Source organism: Mesoplodon bidens, assembly GCF_964165515.1.
Source record: "Mesoplodon bidens genome assembly, chromosome: 11".
Classification (NCBI taxonomy): domain Eukaryota; kingdom Metazoa; phylum Chordata; class Mammalia; order Artiodactyla; family Ziphiidae; genus Mesoplodon; species Mesoplodon bidens.
Genome location: NC_138167.1, coordinates 43,233,854 through 43,248,505, shown reverse-complemented (window position 1 = coordinate 43,248,505; position 14,652 = coordinate 43,233,854). Strand labels below are relative to the sequence as shown.

General features: G+C 40.1%; 1 protein-coding gene and 1 pseudogene across 2 annotated transcripts in view; one reads left to right on the top strand and one right to left on the bottom strand.

Moving 5' to 3' along the window:
• Positions 1–5,755: 5,755 nt before the first annotated feature.
• LOC308625723 (gametocyte-specific factor 1-like) lies at positions 5,756–9,315 on the bottom strand (annotated as a pseudogene). The gene is made up of 6 exons: positions 9,214–9,315; positions 8,504–8,624; positions 8,242–8,343; positions 6,999–7,065; positions 6,357–6,428; positions 5,756–5,769 (listed from the first exon to the last, which is right to left on the bottom strand). The product of its transcript is annotated as a gametocyte-specific factor 1-like (transcript).
• A 5,213-nt stretch (positions 9,316–14,528) lies between these two features.
• NCKAP1L (NCK associated protein 1 like) overlaps positions 14,529–14,652 on the top strand; it is a gene marked incomplete at its 5' end in the record, with an annotated part of 46,013 nt that continues 45,889 nt past the window's right edge. The window contains one exon of the mRNA XM_081250151.1: positions 14,529–14,630. Within this exon, the coding sequence (XP_081106277.1) occupies positions 14,529–14,630 (102 nt within the window). The remainder of the gene's footprint in view (positions 14,631–14,652) is intronic.

Below are 14,652 nucleotides of genomic sequence, written 5' to 3'. Positions count from 1 at the left end.
ATGAAAAGAACAGAGGACAGTCTCAGAGACCTCTGGGACAACATTAAATGCACCAACATTCGAATTATAGGGGTTCCAGAAGAAGAAGAGAAAAAGAAAGGGACTGAGAAAATATTTGAAGAGATTATAGTTGAAAACTTCCCTAATATGGGAAAGGAAATAGTTAATCAAGTCCAGGAGGCACAGAGAGTCCCATACAGAATAAATCCAAGGAGAAATACGCCAAGACACATATTAATCAAACTGTCAAAAATTAAACACAAAGAAATCATATTAAAAGCAGCAAGGGAAAAACAACAAATAACACACAAGGGAATCCCCATCAGGATAACAGCTGATCTCTCAGCAGAAACTCTACAATCCAGAAGGGAGTGGCAGGACATAATTAAAGTGATGAAGGAGAAAAACCTGCAACCAAGACTACTCTACCCAGCAAGGATCTCATTCAGATTTGATGGAGAAATTAAAATCTTTACAGACAAGCAAAAGCTGAGAGAGTTCAGCACCACCAAACCAGCTTTACAACAAATGCTAAAGGAACTTCTCTAGGCAAGAAACACAACAGAAGGAAAAGACCTACAATAACGAACCCAAAACAATTAAGGAAATGGGAATAGGAACATACATATCGATAATTACCTTAAATGTAAATGGACTAAATGCTCCCACCAAAAGACACAGATTGGCTGAATGGATACAAAAACAAGACCCATATATATGCTGTCTACAAGAGACCCACTTCAGACCTAGAGACACATACAGATTGAAAGTAAGGGGATGGAAAAAGATATTCCATGCAAATGGAAATCAAAAGAAAGCTGGAGTAGCAATTCTTATATCAGACAAAATAGACTTTAAAATAAAGACTATTAGAAGAGACAAAGAAGGACACTACATAATGATAAAGGGATCGATCCAAGAAGAAGATATAACAATTGTAAATATTTATGCACCCAACATAGGAGCACCTCAATACATAAGGCAAATACTAACAGCCATAAAAGGGGAAATCGACAGTAACACACTCATAGTAGGGGACTTTAACACCCCACTTTCACCAATGGACAGATCATCCAAAATGAAAATAAATAAGGAAACACAAGCTTTAAATGATACATTAAACAAGATGGACTTAATTGATATTTATAGGACATTCCATCCAAAAACAACAGAATACACAATTTTCTCAAGTGCTCATGGAACATTCTCCAGGATAGATCATATCTTGGGTCACAAATCAAGCCTTGGTAAATTTAAGAAAATTGAAATTGTATCAAGTATCTTTTCCGACCACAATGCTATGAGACTAGACATCAATTACAGGAAAAGATCTGTAAAAAATACAAACACATGGAGGCTAAACAATACACTACTCAATAACGAAGTGATCACTGAAGAAATCAAAGAGGAAATAAAAAAATACCTAGAAACAAATGACAATGGAGACACGACGACCCAAAACCTATGGGACGCAGCAAAAGCAGTTCTAAGGGGGAAGTTTATAGCAATACAATCCCACCTTAAGAAACAGGAAACATCTCGAGTAAACAACCTGACCCTGCACCTAAAGCAATTAGAGAAAGAAGAACAAAAAACCCCCAAAGTTAGCAGAAGGAAAGAAATCATAAAGATCAGATCAGAAATAAATGAAAAAGAAATGAAGGAAGCCATAGCAAAGATCAATAAAACTAAAAGCTGGTTCTTTGAGAAGATAAACAAAATTGATAAACCATTAGCCAGACTCATCAAGAAAAAAAGGGGGAAGACTCAAATCAATAGAATTAGAAATGAAAAAGGAGAAGTAACAACTGACACTGCAGAAATACAAAAGATCATGAGAGATTACTACAAGAAACTCTATGCCAATAAAATGGACAACCTGGAAGAAATGGACAAATTCTTAGAAATGCACAACCTGCCAAGACTGAATCAGGAAGAAATAGAAAATATGAATAGACCAATCACAAGCACTGAAATTGAAACTGTGATTAAAAATCTTCCAACAAACAAAAGCCCAGGACCAGATGGCTTCACAGGTGAATTCTATCAAACATTTAGAGAAGAGCTAACACCTATCCTTCTCAAACTCTTCCAAAATATAGCAGAGGGAGGAGCACTCCCAAACTCATTCTACGAGGCCACCATCACCTTGATACCAAAACCAGACAAGGATGTCACAAAGAAAGAAAACTACAGGGCAATATCACTGATGAACATAGATGCAAAAATCCTCAACAAAATACTAGCAAACAGAATCCAACAGCACATTAAAAGGATCATACAGCATAATCAAGTGGGGTTTATTCCAGGAATGCAAGCATTCTTCAATATATGCAAATCAATCAATGTGATACACCATATTAACAAATTGAAGGAGAAAAACCATATGATCATCTCAATAGATGCAGAGAAAGCTTTCGACAAAATTCAACACCCATTTATGATAAAAACCCTGCAGAAAGTAGGTATAGAGGGATCTTTCCTCAACATAATAAAGGCCATATATGACAAACCCACAGCCAACATTGTCCTCAATGGTGAAAAACTGAAACCATTTCCACTAAGATCAGGAACAAGACAAGGCTGCCCACTCTCACCACTCTTATTCAACATAGTTTTGGAAGTTTTAGCCACAGCAATCAGAGAAGAAAAGGAAATAAAAGGAATCCAAATTAGAAAAGAAGAAGTAAAGCTGTCACTGTTTGCAGATGACATGATACTATACATAGAGAATCCTAAAGATGCTACCGAAAAACTACTAGAGCTAATCAATGAATTTGGTAAAGTAGCAGGATATAAAATTAATGTACAGAAATCTCTGGCATTCCTGTACACTAATGATGAAAAATCTGAAAATGAAATCAAGAAAACACTCCCATTTACCATCGCAACAAAAAGAATAAAATATCTAGGAATAAACCTACCTAAGGAGACAAAAGACCTGTATGCAGAAAACTATAAGACACTGATGAAAGAAATTAAAGATGATACAAATAGATGGAGAGATATACCATGCTCCTGGATTGGAAGAATCAATATTGTGAAAATGACTCTACTACCGAAAGCAATCTACAGATTCAATGCAATCCCTATCAAACTACCAATGGCATTTTTCACAGAACTAGAACAAAAAATTTCAAAATTTGTTTGGAAAAACAAAAGGCCCCGAATAGCTAAAGCAATCTTGAGAACGAAAAACGGAGCTGGAGGAATCAGGCTCCCTGACTTCAGACTATACTACAAAGCTACAGTAATTAAGACAGTCTGGTACTGGCATAAAAACAGAAAGATAGATCAGTGGATCAGGATAGAAAGCCCAGAGATAAACCCACGCACATATGGCCAACTTATCTTTGATAAAGGAGGCAGGAATGTACAGTGGAGAAAGGACAGCCTCTTCAATAAGTGGTGCTGGGAAAACTGGACAGGGACATGTAAAAGTTTGAGATTAGATCATTCCCTAGCACCATACACAAAAATAAGCTCAAAATGGATTAAAGACTTAAATGTAAGGCCAGAAACTATCAAACTCTTAGAGGAAAACATAGGTAGAACACTCTATGACATAAATCACAGCAAGATCCTTTTGGACCAACTTCCTAGAGAAATGGAAATAAAAACAAAGATAAACAAATGGGACCTAATGAAACTTCAAAGCTTTTGCACAGCAAAGGAAACCATAAAGAAGACCAAAAGACAACCCTCAGAATGGGAGAAAATATTTGCAAATGAAGCAACTGACAAAGGATTAATCTCCAAAATTTATAAACAGCTCATGCAGCTCAATAGCAAAAAAACAGACAACCCAATCCAAAAATGGGCAGAAGACTTAAATAGGCATTTCTCCAAAGAAGATATACAGACTGCCAACAAACACATGAAAGAATGCTCAACATCATTAATCATTAGAGAAATGCAAATCAAAACTACAATGAGATATCATCTCACACCAGTCAGAATGGCCATCATCAAGGAATCTAGAAACAATAAATGCTGGAGAGGGTGTGGAGAAAAGGGAACACTCTTGCACTGCTGGTGGGAATGTGAATTGGTACAGCCACTATGGAGAACGGTATGGAGGTTCCTTAAAAAACTACAAATAGAACTACCATATGACCCAGCAATCCCACTACTGGGCATATACCCTGAGAAAACCATAATTCCAAAAGAGACATGTACCAAAATGTTCATTGCAGCTCTATTCACAATAGCCCGGAGCTGGAAACAACCTAAGTGTCCATCATCGGATGAATGGATAAAGAAGATGTGGCACATATATACAATGGAATATTACTCAGCCATAAAAAGAAACGAAACTGAGCTATTTGTAATGAGGTGGATAGACCTAGAGTCTGTCATACAGAGTGAAGTTAGTCAGAAAGAGAAAGACAAATACCGTATGCTAACACATATATACGGAATTAAAAAAAAAATGTCATGAAGAACCTAGGGGCAAAACGAGAATAAAGACACAGACCTACTTGAGAATGGACTTGAGGATATGGGGAGGGGGAAGGGTAAGCTGTGACAAAGCGAAAGAGAGGCATGGACATATATACACTACCAAACGTAAGGTAGATAGATAGTGGGAAGCAGCCGCAGAGCACAGGGAGATCAGCTCGGTGCTTTGTGACCGCCTGGAGGGGTGGGATGGGGAGGGTGGGAGGGAGGGAGATGCATGAGGGAAGGGATGTGGGAACAGATGTATATGTATGACTGATTCACTTTGTTATAAAGCAGAAACTAATTAAAAAAAAATCTAGAAACAATAAATGCTGGAGAGGGTGTGGAGAAAAGGGAACACTCTTGCACTGCTGTTGGGAATGTGAATTGGTACAGCCACTATGGAGAACGGTATGGAGGTTCCTTAAAAAACTACAAATAGAACTACCATATGACCCAGCAATCCCACTACTGGGCATATACCCTGAGAAAACCATAATTCCAAAAGAGACATGTACCAAAATGTTCATTGCAGCTCTATTCACAATAGCCCGGAGCTGGAAACAACCTAAGTGTCCATCATCGGATGAATGGATAAAGAAGATGTGGCACATATATACAATGGAATATTACTCAGCCATAAAAAGAAACGAAACTGAGCTATTTGTAATGAGGTGGATAGACCTAGAGTCTGTCATACAGAGTGAAGTTAGTCAGAAAGAGAAAGACAAATACCGTATGCTAACACATATATACGGAATTTAAAAAAAAAATGTCATGAAGAACCTAGGGGCAAAACGGGAATGAAGACGCAGACCTACTTGAGAATGGACTTGAGGATATGGGGAGGGGGAAGGGTGGGCTGTGACAAGGCGAAAGAGAGGCATGGACGTGTATACACTACCAAACGTAAGGTAGATAGATAGTGGGAAGCAGCCGCATAGCACAGGGAGATCAGCTCAGTGCTTTGTGACCGCCTGGAGGGGTGGGATAGGGAGGGTGGGAGGGAGGGAGACGCAAGAGGGAAGGGATGTGGGAACAGATGTATATGTATGACTGATTCACTTTGTTATAAAGCAGAAACTTATAAAAAAAAAAGAAAAATGAGGATATGCCAACAAGGAAGAATAAAAAACCAAATGAAGCTTGTCATAGGAAAAATACTCTTTATTTAAATAAATAAAAACATATTAAGATGCCAACAGTGACAAGAGTTGTTACCTAAAACTTGACAGTAAAGATTTCCCCAAAGTTTTAAAAAAAGACTTAATAAATCTTCCATCTGCTGGCTCTTTAATCTACAACTTCCCCATCAGTTCTTCTGACCTAAGGATAGAAAGAGAACATTGAGGCAGTGTCATTTTGATAGCAAGCGTTTTTATGGAAGACCTAAGCTTGATATGTGCTAATAGCATTTCAAATAGAGTTCTAGACAGCTCTTTCTCCAGTCTGATTTAAAGCCATTAGGACTTTCCCTGCATTCTATTGTGAGAGGAGGAGGACTTTGAATAGAAAACGTTTATTTTTATTTATTTATTTTTTGAAAATGTTTATTTTTAAAGAAGCAAAGCTTGTTTAAGAATATTTGACGATTTAGAATACGATGTTAGTGATATTAGTTAAAACTATGTTAATATGGGCTTCCCTGGTGGCGCAGTGGTTGAGAGTCCGCCTGCCGATGCAGGGGACACGGGTTCGTGCACCAGTCCGGGAGGATCCCACGTGCCGCGGAGCGGCTGGGCCCGTGAGCCATGGCCGCTGAGCCTGCGCGTCCGGAGCCTGTGCTCCGCAACGGGAGAGGCCACAACAGTGAGAGGCCCGCGTACCGCAAAAAAAAAAAAAAAAAAAAAAAAAAAAAAAAAACAACTATGTTAATATATGTTAAAACTGTGATGTTAAAAAGGTTATTCTACCTTTTCTCCAGGACTTATGGTTGTTAGGATGTTTATCATCTATAGTCTCTTTTTTTAATGTCTCTTGAGTCGCTGTAGAAGATGACCAAAGGAAGAAAGTTAGCTGGAAATCAGAACTAGAGAATTAGTCTAGATAACCAGTTCTAGGAGATTAAAGTTACTTTAACAAAAATAGTTGATGCTACTACATGCCAGGGTAAGAATTACTGGTTTTGTGCTCGCTTCTGTTTTATATAGTTCCTTTGCACCTTCCCTCCCCACTGTGTATCCAGTGGGTAACTCCACTGAGGGCTCCTCTAGCTCTTGGCTGTGCCCTTGAAGTTTGTGTGGTTGGGGATCCTGCCCATGTATAGTATTACTAGCTCTTTCCCCTTTGTAGCTTTAGGAATTGGGGTTTTTTTTCCTTGAAAATCTTACACAGAATTGAGAACCTTGTGTAATCAAGTCCTTGATGGATTAAAGTCCTAAGTGGAGCCTTAGGAAAGGAATGGAAATACTCAGAGCCCATGAATACAGCTCTTTTAAAATTTGTAATTGAAGCTTAGGCATCTGCCATGCCTATGATCTAGTGGCCATTCTCCTAAGGTATTAAAGGTATTCCGCTCTCTATTCCAATAACTTCTATAGGATGATTTATCTTACCTTTCACAAACCAGCATTTTTGGAGCAAATGTCTTATGGACAAATGAAGGAAAATGATGTGTGTTATCTAGAAAGAAAGAAATCAGGTTGAAGTAACACAAGTACTAAGCATTTTTACGTTATTGCAGAGAAGGCTAGCTGGCAGGAGATTTGAGTCTCCCTTCCATAGCTGCTGCTGGGAAGTGACTGCTCTGCCTGGGCCTACATTCCTGCCTCCCTGACATAGGTATGGTCTTGTGACTAGTTTTTGCCAATGGGATGTGAGTAGAAACATTCTCTTCTGGGCTGAGGTGGTTATGAGGTAGCTGTACTTTCTCCATTCTCTTTTTGTGGCAGCTTGGGAAGCCAGGTGTGGGAGGTGACAGTCAAAAGTCAAAGAGCCTCTATTCTTGAATCACCACTCCTACCAAATACTTGCACTGGATTGTATACAAGGGAACTTCTGTTGTGTTAAATCATGACATTAACACAGTTTGGACTTTATCTGTTAAAGGGGCTTGCATTGCTCTAACACATACATACATCTTTATTTAATATTAATCTACCTTATGAGGTAGATATTATTCCTTTTACGGATGAGGAAGATGTGTTTGAGAAGTAACTTTCCTTAAGGCCAGAGCAGATAGTTGAACCTAGATCTGACTGAAAAGCTAGTGAATTCTCCAATATAACATGCTGCATCTTAGAGAAAGGATATCACTTGAGATAGGATAGATCCTAACCTTTCAGATTACAAGTAAAAAATTACTTCTATGGAAAGTGACTGGGTATTGGTAAGATAAGAATCTTTTCACTGTTATAAGTGAATTTAGATTTAATTAGACTCCTTTTTACTGGGTTGCCTCTCCAGAGAGAGATGAAATTCTGAGATTTTTTTTTCTTTTTTTTTTTTGCAATATGCAGGCCTCTCACTGTTGTGGCCTCTCCCGTTGCGGAGCACAGGCTCCAGACGTGCAGGCCCAGCGGCCATGGCTCACGGGCCCTGTCACTCTGTGGCATGTGGGATCTTCCTGGACCGGGGCACGAACCCGTGTCCCCTGCATTGGCAGGTGGACTCTCAACCACTGCGCCACCAGGGAAGCCCTGAAATTCTGAGATTTACTCTTTTGATTGCTTTGGTGAAGGATTTTGTGGGAGTAGTATTAAGACTAATTACTGCAGGGCTTCTGTACTTATTAGCTATAGAGGACTTAGGGTCCAAGCCTTCACTTAGGACTGTGTTCACTGTCTCACCCTTGCTTACCTACATTTCAGACATCAGGGTCAGGAATCTGATTGGCGGTGTCAGAAAATTTTTCACTTGGTTCTGAACTTGGAGAAGTAATCTTTGGAAGATTAAATGGCTCTGAAATAAAGCAGACCAGAAGTTATAGAAGCAGAGTGGAAACTTCTTTTTGTTTTTCATTCCTCATTTGGCTAAGGTGTCCATAGATATGGAATATGGAAAGTGGGGGGGGCCAATAGAACTTGACTCCACTTATCTGTCCCCCAAATGAAAAACTTGCCGTCATCTATAGCAGTTCTATTGACACAGTTAGCCTCATGTTCTTTGAGCCTTTTGATTGGGACCACATGACAAGCATTATATTTGCAGTTAGCCATCTTTTTAGTTTTCTTTGGATTTTTCTAAAAGGAAGAAGTTCTTGTTAAATGGCTATTAGGTTTTGCCTGTATTCTACCCTCCATTTCTTTCTGGAAATGCTGAAGACATACCATGTTCCAACATTAAGAACTTGCAGGTGCTATGTATACTCAGAAGTTTTTGTTTTTTTTTTAAATTTCTTTCTTTATTTATTGATTTTTGGCTGCCTTGGGTCTTCGTTGCTGTGCCCGGACTTTCTCTAGTTGCGGTGAGCGGGGGCTACTCTTCATTGTGGTGCACAGGCTTCTCATTGCGGTGGCTTCTCTTGCTGTGGAGCACGGGCTCTAGGCACGCGGGCTTCAGTAGTTGTGACACGCAGGCTCAGTAGTTGTGGCTTGCGGGCTCTAGAGTGCATGTTCAGTAGTTATAGCGCACGGGCCTAGTTGCTCCGCGGCACGTGGGATCTTCCCGGACCAGGGCTCAAACCTGTGTCCCCTGCATTGGCAGGTGGATTCTTAACCGCTGCGCCACCAGGGAAGTCCTGTTCTTTTTTTTTTTAAGGGTCTTTAACCTTTTATATTCTGAGCTTAGTTTTCTCCCTCCAGTGACTTAAGAGTTATCAGCAAAACTCACCTTTCTACATGATGGTGAACCAGCCAGGTGATACTGTAACCTGCTGGCTGACATCCTGTGGTTTGGGTCATAAGGACATATTTCCAAGACTTCTAGCTCCATGAGCCCTAAATAGCAGGAGCCATGGGTTGGCAAAGAAAATACTGATGTTTAGGATCAAGTAATGTTGACATAGGTCTATTTTCTGTTCTCAGAGAAAGAGTAGTGTGAAAGATATGGATGTCTCAAGTTTTACCTATGAAAGTTTTGGATAACTAAACAATAGCCTAGCCAGTTAGATAATAGGATAATAGGACAAATTCACTGCTTATCTGCCTCAGAAGGCTAAAAATTAGTATTTGTACATGTTATATAGCTTGTTTTAGATAGTTTTTTTTTTGCCCTTCGTTAGCGTGTTAAATAAACAGGTAGGATTCCTTGGAAAACTCACAGTACTGGGGTAAGGTGAAGTTTAACACCATAAACTTGAGTGCTGGAGAAAGCAAGGGCTGGGGCAGCCAGTTCTTTCACTGTTCAGCACTGCCCCCTTCCATCTCTCTGCCAAACCTGTCTAAATTAAGCTCTTTTCCAGACAAGGATGCTACTTGTCAGATAGGTCAGCATAGACGCTTTTGGGGGAGGGATTTGGAAGAATGAACATTACCATATTCAAGTTCAGGCTACTTTATAATTATCTGAGAATGCCCATCTGAAATCTCTGAAGTTGTAGGTATTAACGTATGAAGACTCCTAGAAGTGAACTAAGAATACACAGTCTCAAATCTGCCTTATTTTACTACCAATAGGAGGCCTACACTCCCTTATGGCTAGCTGTCTTTAGCATCGCAGACATTCACTTCAAGGACTCCCAAGTTTCCAGGCAACAGCTACAGTTGAGATTTCTGCAAAGCAGAGACAGCACAGTCTGATAAGGGGGAAAAAGATCAAGGCAGACTGCCATAAGCAGTAGGGATAGAAAAGTGCCTAGAATAGCCCATTTCAATTCTACTTTACATCATGCCTAGGGCATAGACAAAGGGCACAGAGCTAGACTGTTAAATGTCAGATTTTCCTGAGGGCATTTAGGTGATTAAGTCTAGGGATTTAAACTCAGGTACCTTTCAGGAACACAAGCCAAGGTGTTTTTTAAAGCTTACAATGCATATTATTGGTTATAGTAGAGCCGTGAGCAATTACTCTGAAGTGAATTGGCTCCCTGAATATAAAGGCGCAGTATAATCCAACATCGCATAGCTATCTTTAGATTCTTCTTCTTTCTTTTTTTAATTATTATTATTGGGGTATAGTTGTTTTACAATGAAGATTCTTAAAGATAATGGAAAAAGAGCTTTAATACCTAAATGTAGTCTTTAGATAACCTCAAACCCTTATTTTTAGCCAGCAGCCTAGAAAAATTTGAAGTTTGATTGGACTGAAAGGCTGGTCTTAATAAACAAAGAGTGCTTCAGGAATAGGCCTCAAGAATTGGTGACCTGGGATCGTTCACCTAATTATTGATAGCTGAATATCCCATGTAGAGAGGCCAACACTATAATGGATGCCATTTGGTTTAATACCATTTGTTAGACTTGGCAAGAGTATTCCAACCTTGATGCTAGCTTGACACTTAAACCTAGTCTAAAGGCTTTTTAGACCAAACTTATTCTTAAAACAGTGACTCTCAAGAATCCGAAGGGCAGGGTCACTTGAACAGGAGAACAATCCTTCTGTAAGGCAAAACAAGGCAAATAGCTGAAGTTTGACGGGAGGGAAAGCAAAGTACCTTTCAGTCAAGTGATGTGAAGCAACTTTCTGTTCAAGTGGTGTGAAGCAACTTTCTACTCAATTCCTCTTCTCCCATCATGTGTTCTGTGGTTTCTCAGAGGTTTGGAAGCTTTTGATGTCATAGTTAGGTCTTGAGAAGTGGTTCTCAAGCCTGGTTGTGCATGAGAATCACTGAGTAGTTTTAAAGTGACAGAGCCTTTGACCCCACTCCAGAACTGTTGTATTAGAATCTTCATGAATGGGGTCTGGCTAACTGTGGCTTTAAGAGAGTTCCACAGGGTATTCTGATTTGTAGCCAGGGTTACTAGACCCTGCTCTGGGGTAATTAAACTCCCCTTAGAAGGGTTCCTCCAGTTTCCAGCAGAACCTGACACATAATGTTTCCAGTGAAGTTCCTCTAGAGATTACCTGTTGGCATGATTGGTCTCATCTTTAAACCTGGCCTTTTTCTTTATGGGGTGCCAAATAGAATTCCACAGAAAGCAACATAAGCTCACTACATGCTAAAAAAATCAAAAATTTATATTTGGCGTTCCTAATCCAGTGTACCAGGTCTTGAGCCAAATATTTACATACACCATGTCATATAATTACTTGCACAGTTGTATGAGGGATTACTGCCATTGTATAGATTAGGAAACCAACTCAATGGTGGTAGATAGCTTAAAGTTACAAAGTTAGTAAGTGTTGATGTCATCAGGAACGACTTTTTCTTTTTTAAAATAATTAATTAATTAATTAATTAATTAATTTTTGGCTGTATTGGGTCTTCACTTCTGTGCGTGGGCTTTCTCCAGTTGCGGAGTGGGGGCCACTCTTCATCGCGGTGCGCGGGCCTCTCACTGTCGCAGCCTCTCCCGTTGAGGAGCACAGGCTCCAGACGTGCAGTACAGGCTCAGTAGTTGTGACTCACGGGCCCAGCCGCTCTGCGGCATGTGGGATCCTCCCGGACCGGGGCACGAACCCGTGTCCCCTGCACTGGCAGGTGGATTCTTAACCACTGCGCCACCAGGGAAGCCCCAGGAGCGACTTTAAGTATCGGGAATCTGTCAGGCTCATAGTAGTGGATAAAAGTTTTCCAAAATTGTCATTTCTGCTTGACAGTTTGTATTTTATCAGTGGCAATAAATACTGTCGGTTGTTTTCTCTGAAAAAAAAAAGCTAGCAAGTGTTTGAGTATCATTATTACTATTGTTTGATGTAATACATGTCAAGCGCTTAAAGTACCTGGTACATAGTAAATAACCAGGTCATCACTTTACATGCAGTAACTTAATTAATACACACAGTACTCCCAAGAGATAGGAACTATTAATATCATCTCAATTTTACAGACAGGGACACTGGATCAAAGTTGCTAAGTGATAGAGTTGGGATGTGAACTCAGGCTATCTGGCTCTAGAACCTGGGATCCTAGCCTCTAAGTCATAAGGCTCAGTCCACTGTACTCAACTATTGAACCCAGAATTCTGTCTGATTCCAAAATGTAGGCTTTTCCCATATGCCAAGTACAGGCAAATAAGTGTTTCTAGGCTCTAGCAATCTTACAGTTCAGCTGAGGTGGCAGTATAATGTGAAATGGGCAATTAAAGGTAAAAACTAATTTAGGTGTAAAATATGTGCTATAGACCAAGTGCTGTAGGAGTTCAGCAAGGGCTGGACTTGGGATTGTTTGTGCTAGATCCAGAAGATTGACTGGGATTTGGGTCAGCAAGAGGGAAAGCATATATAAATGAGAAAGGCAGAAATGAAAAATGAATATAGGACACTGAGAACATGGTCCCCACTAAGCTGGTGAGTACATAATAGGGGAGCAGAGCATAAGATTGGCTTGGCATGGAGTGTCTTTAACAAAATTTTTTGGATGGGGATAAGAAATGCAAGTGAGAAAGATCCAATAGGAACTATACTAACCCATAAGGAGGCTGCTGTTATACTGCTGGTCAGCTCCGTGGATATTGGTGTCTTACTGCCTGCCCTTTATTCTCCTCCATCAAGGTGAAAGACCAATAGAAACCTCACGGATCTCTTTAGTAGAACCTGAGTTTCGTTGGTAACAGCAGGTAATTCAAATATTTGGGGCCAATCTCACCTTATGCTAGGCCCATAGCCTTCTAGGGACTCAATTGCAGTAAATAAGCTGGAAGGAAGATTCTGTTTTCCGAAAATGCAAAGTCTACCTTAGAGATATTTGGAATTTTATTCCATCTTCTTGTTTATTTGAAAAGGTGTTAGAAAGGAGGTAGATATGAAGACAATTCTGTTTGATTTAGAATTTTCTGAGGACTTTCTGCTTTTTGCCTTGAAAGAAACTTGAAAGGGAGCTGATTTTCTTGAGTTAGGGAGTTAAGGCCTAACTTGGAGTGACAAAAATATTATAGTGCTAAAATTTATCTAGTCTTCTAAGATTTAAAGTCTGTCATTAATTTCCTCTTGTTAATCTCAGTTAATTTGGTTCTTCTTTATGGAGCCTATTTCCCAGTTTAGTCTTAATAATTCAACAAATAAATCAGCATATTTATTGAGTGGCTATTGTGTCTAAGAGGTGGTGTTCTAGATAATTGTTTCTCAATATGTGTCCAATGGAACATTTGCACCAAAACCTCCTAGAGTACTTGTTAATGCACACTTCTAGACCCCACTGCAGACCTGCCAATCCTGAATCTCAGGAGACAGGGATTGATCTCAGTTTCTTAAGCACCTTTAAGAATCATTGTACTTAAGTGGTGGTTCTCAAACCTGGGAGAGCATTGAATTTAACCTGGAGGGCTTGTTAAAACAGAGTGCTGGATACTACCCCAGAGTTTTGGATTCAGTAGGTTTGGGGTGGGACCTGAGAATTTGCATGTCTGATAAGTTTCCAGGTGATGCTAATGTGACCACACTGAGAATCATTGTGCTAGAGGGATATAGAGAAGTGTTGGATACAATTCCTGTCATTAAGGAGCTTATGATGTAGTTGGGGAGATAAGACATATACTTAAAAATATAACAAGGAATACAGTGTTATATAATGTTTGACATTGAATGGGGTAGTTTGGAGGAGTTAGAATTTAATCTAGGCCCTAAAATGTGAATAGGCTTAAGGTTCAGGAGAGAATAACATAGGCATTCTTGATGGGGATATAAAAGAGGGAAAGTATATAGGTGGATGGGCCTGGGGTGGTTGATACTTTTTGTCTGGTGTGGAGCTTTATATAGGGCACTAGTGGAAGGGTAAGGCCAAAAAGGTTGGTGGCAGCCTGTGAAGAGCCTTGAAAGCCTGCCCCTTTCCCCCACTTCCACACATTTTACAGTCTTACCAAAAATGCTGCACAGCTAGAAAGAGGAAGTCTCCCCTGCTGAGTGTGCAAGAGGAAGCACAGAAGATTCGGAGGGCCTGTGAGGTGTAATGACTGCTTTCAGCCATGAGCCAATTGTAGAGGCAACGGGAAGACCAGCGCACCAACCAGGCTGGGTGCCTCCGCCCAGAGGGTGTCACCACCCAAGCTGAAAGTGTTTGGGGAGATCAGGCATTGCTGTCTGGATGCTCCTCTCTCTCCGTGGCCATCATGTCTTTGACTTCTGCCTACCAGCATAAATTAGCAGAGAAGCTCACTATCCTGAATGACCGAGGTCAGGGGGTTCTCATCCGAATGTATAACATCAAGAAGGTAAGCATAAGCAAGTGGACTA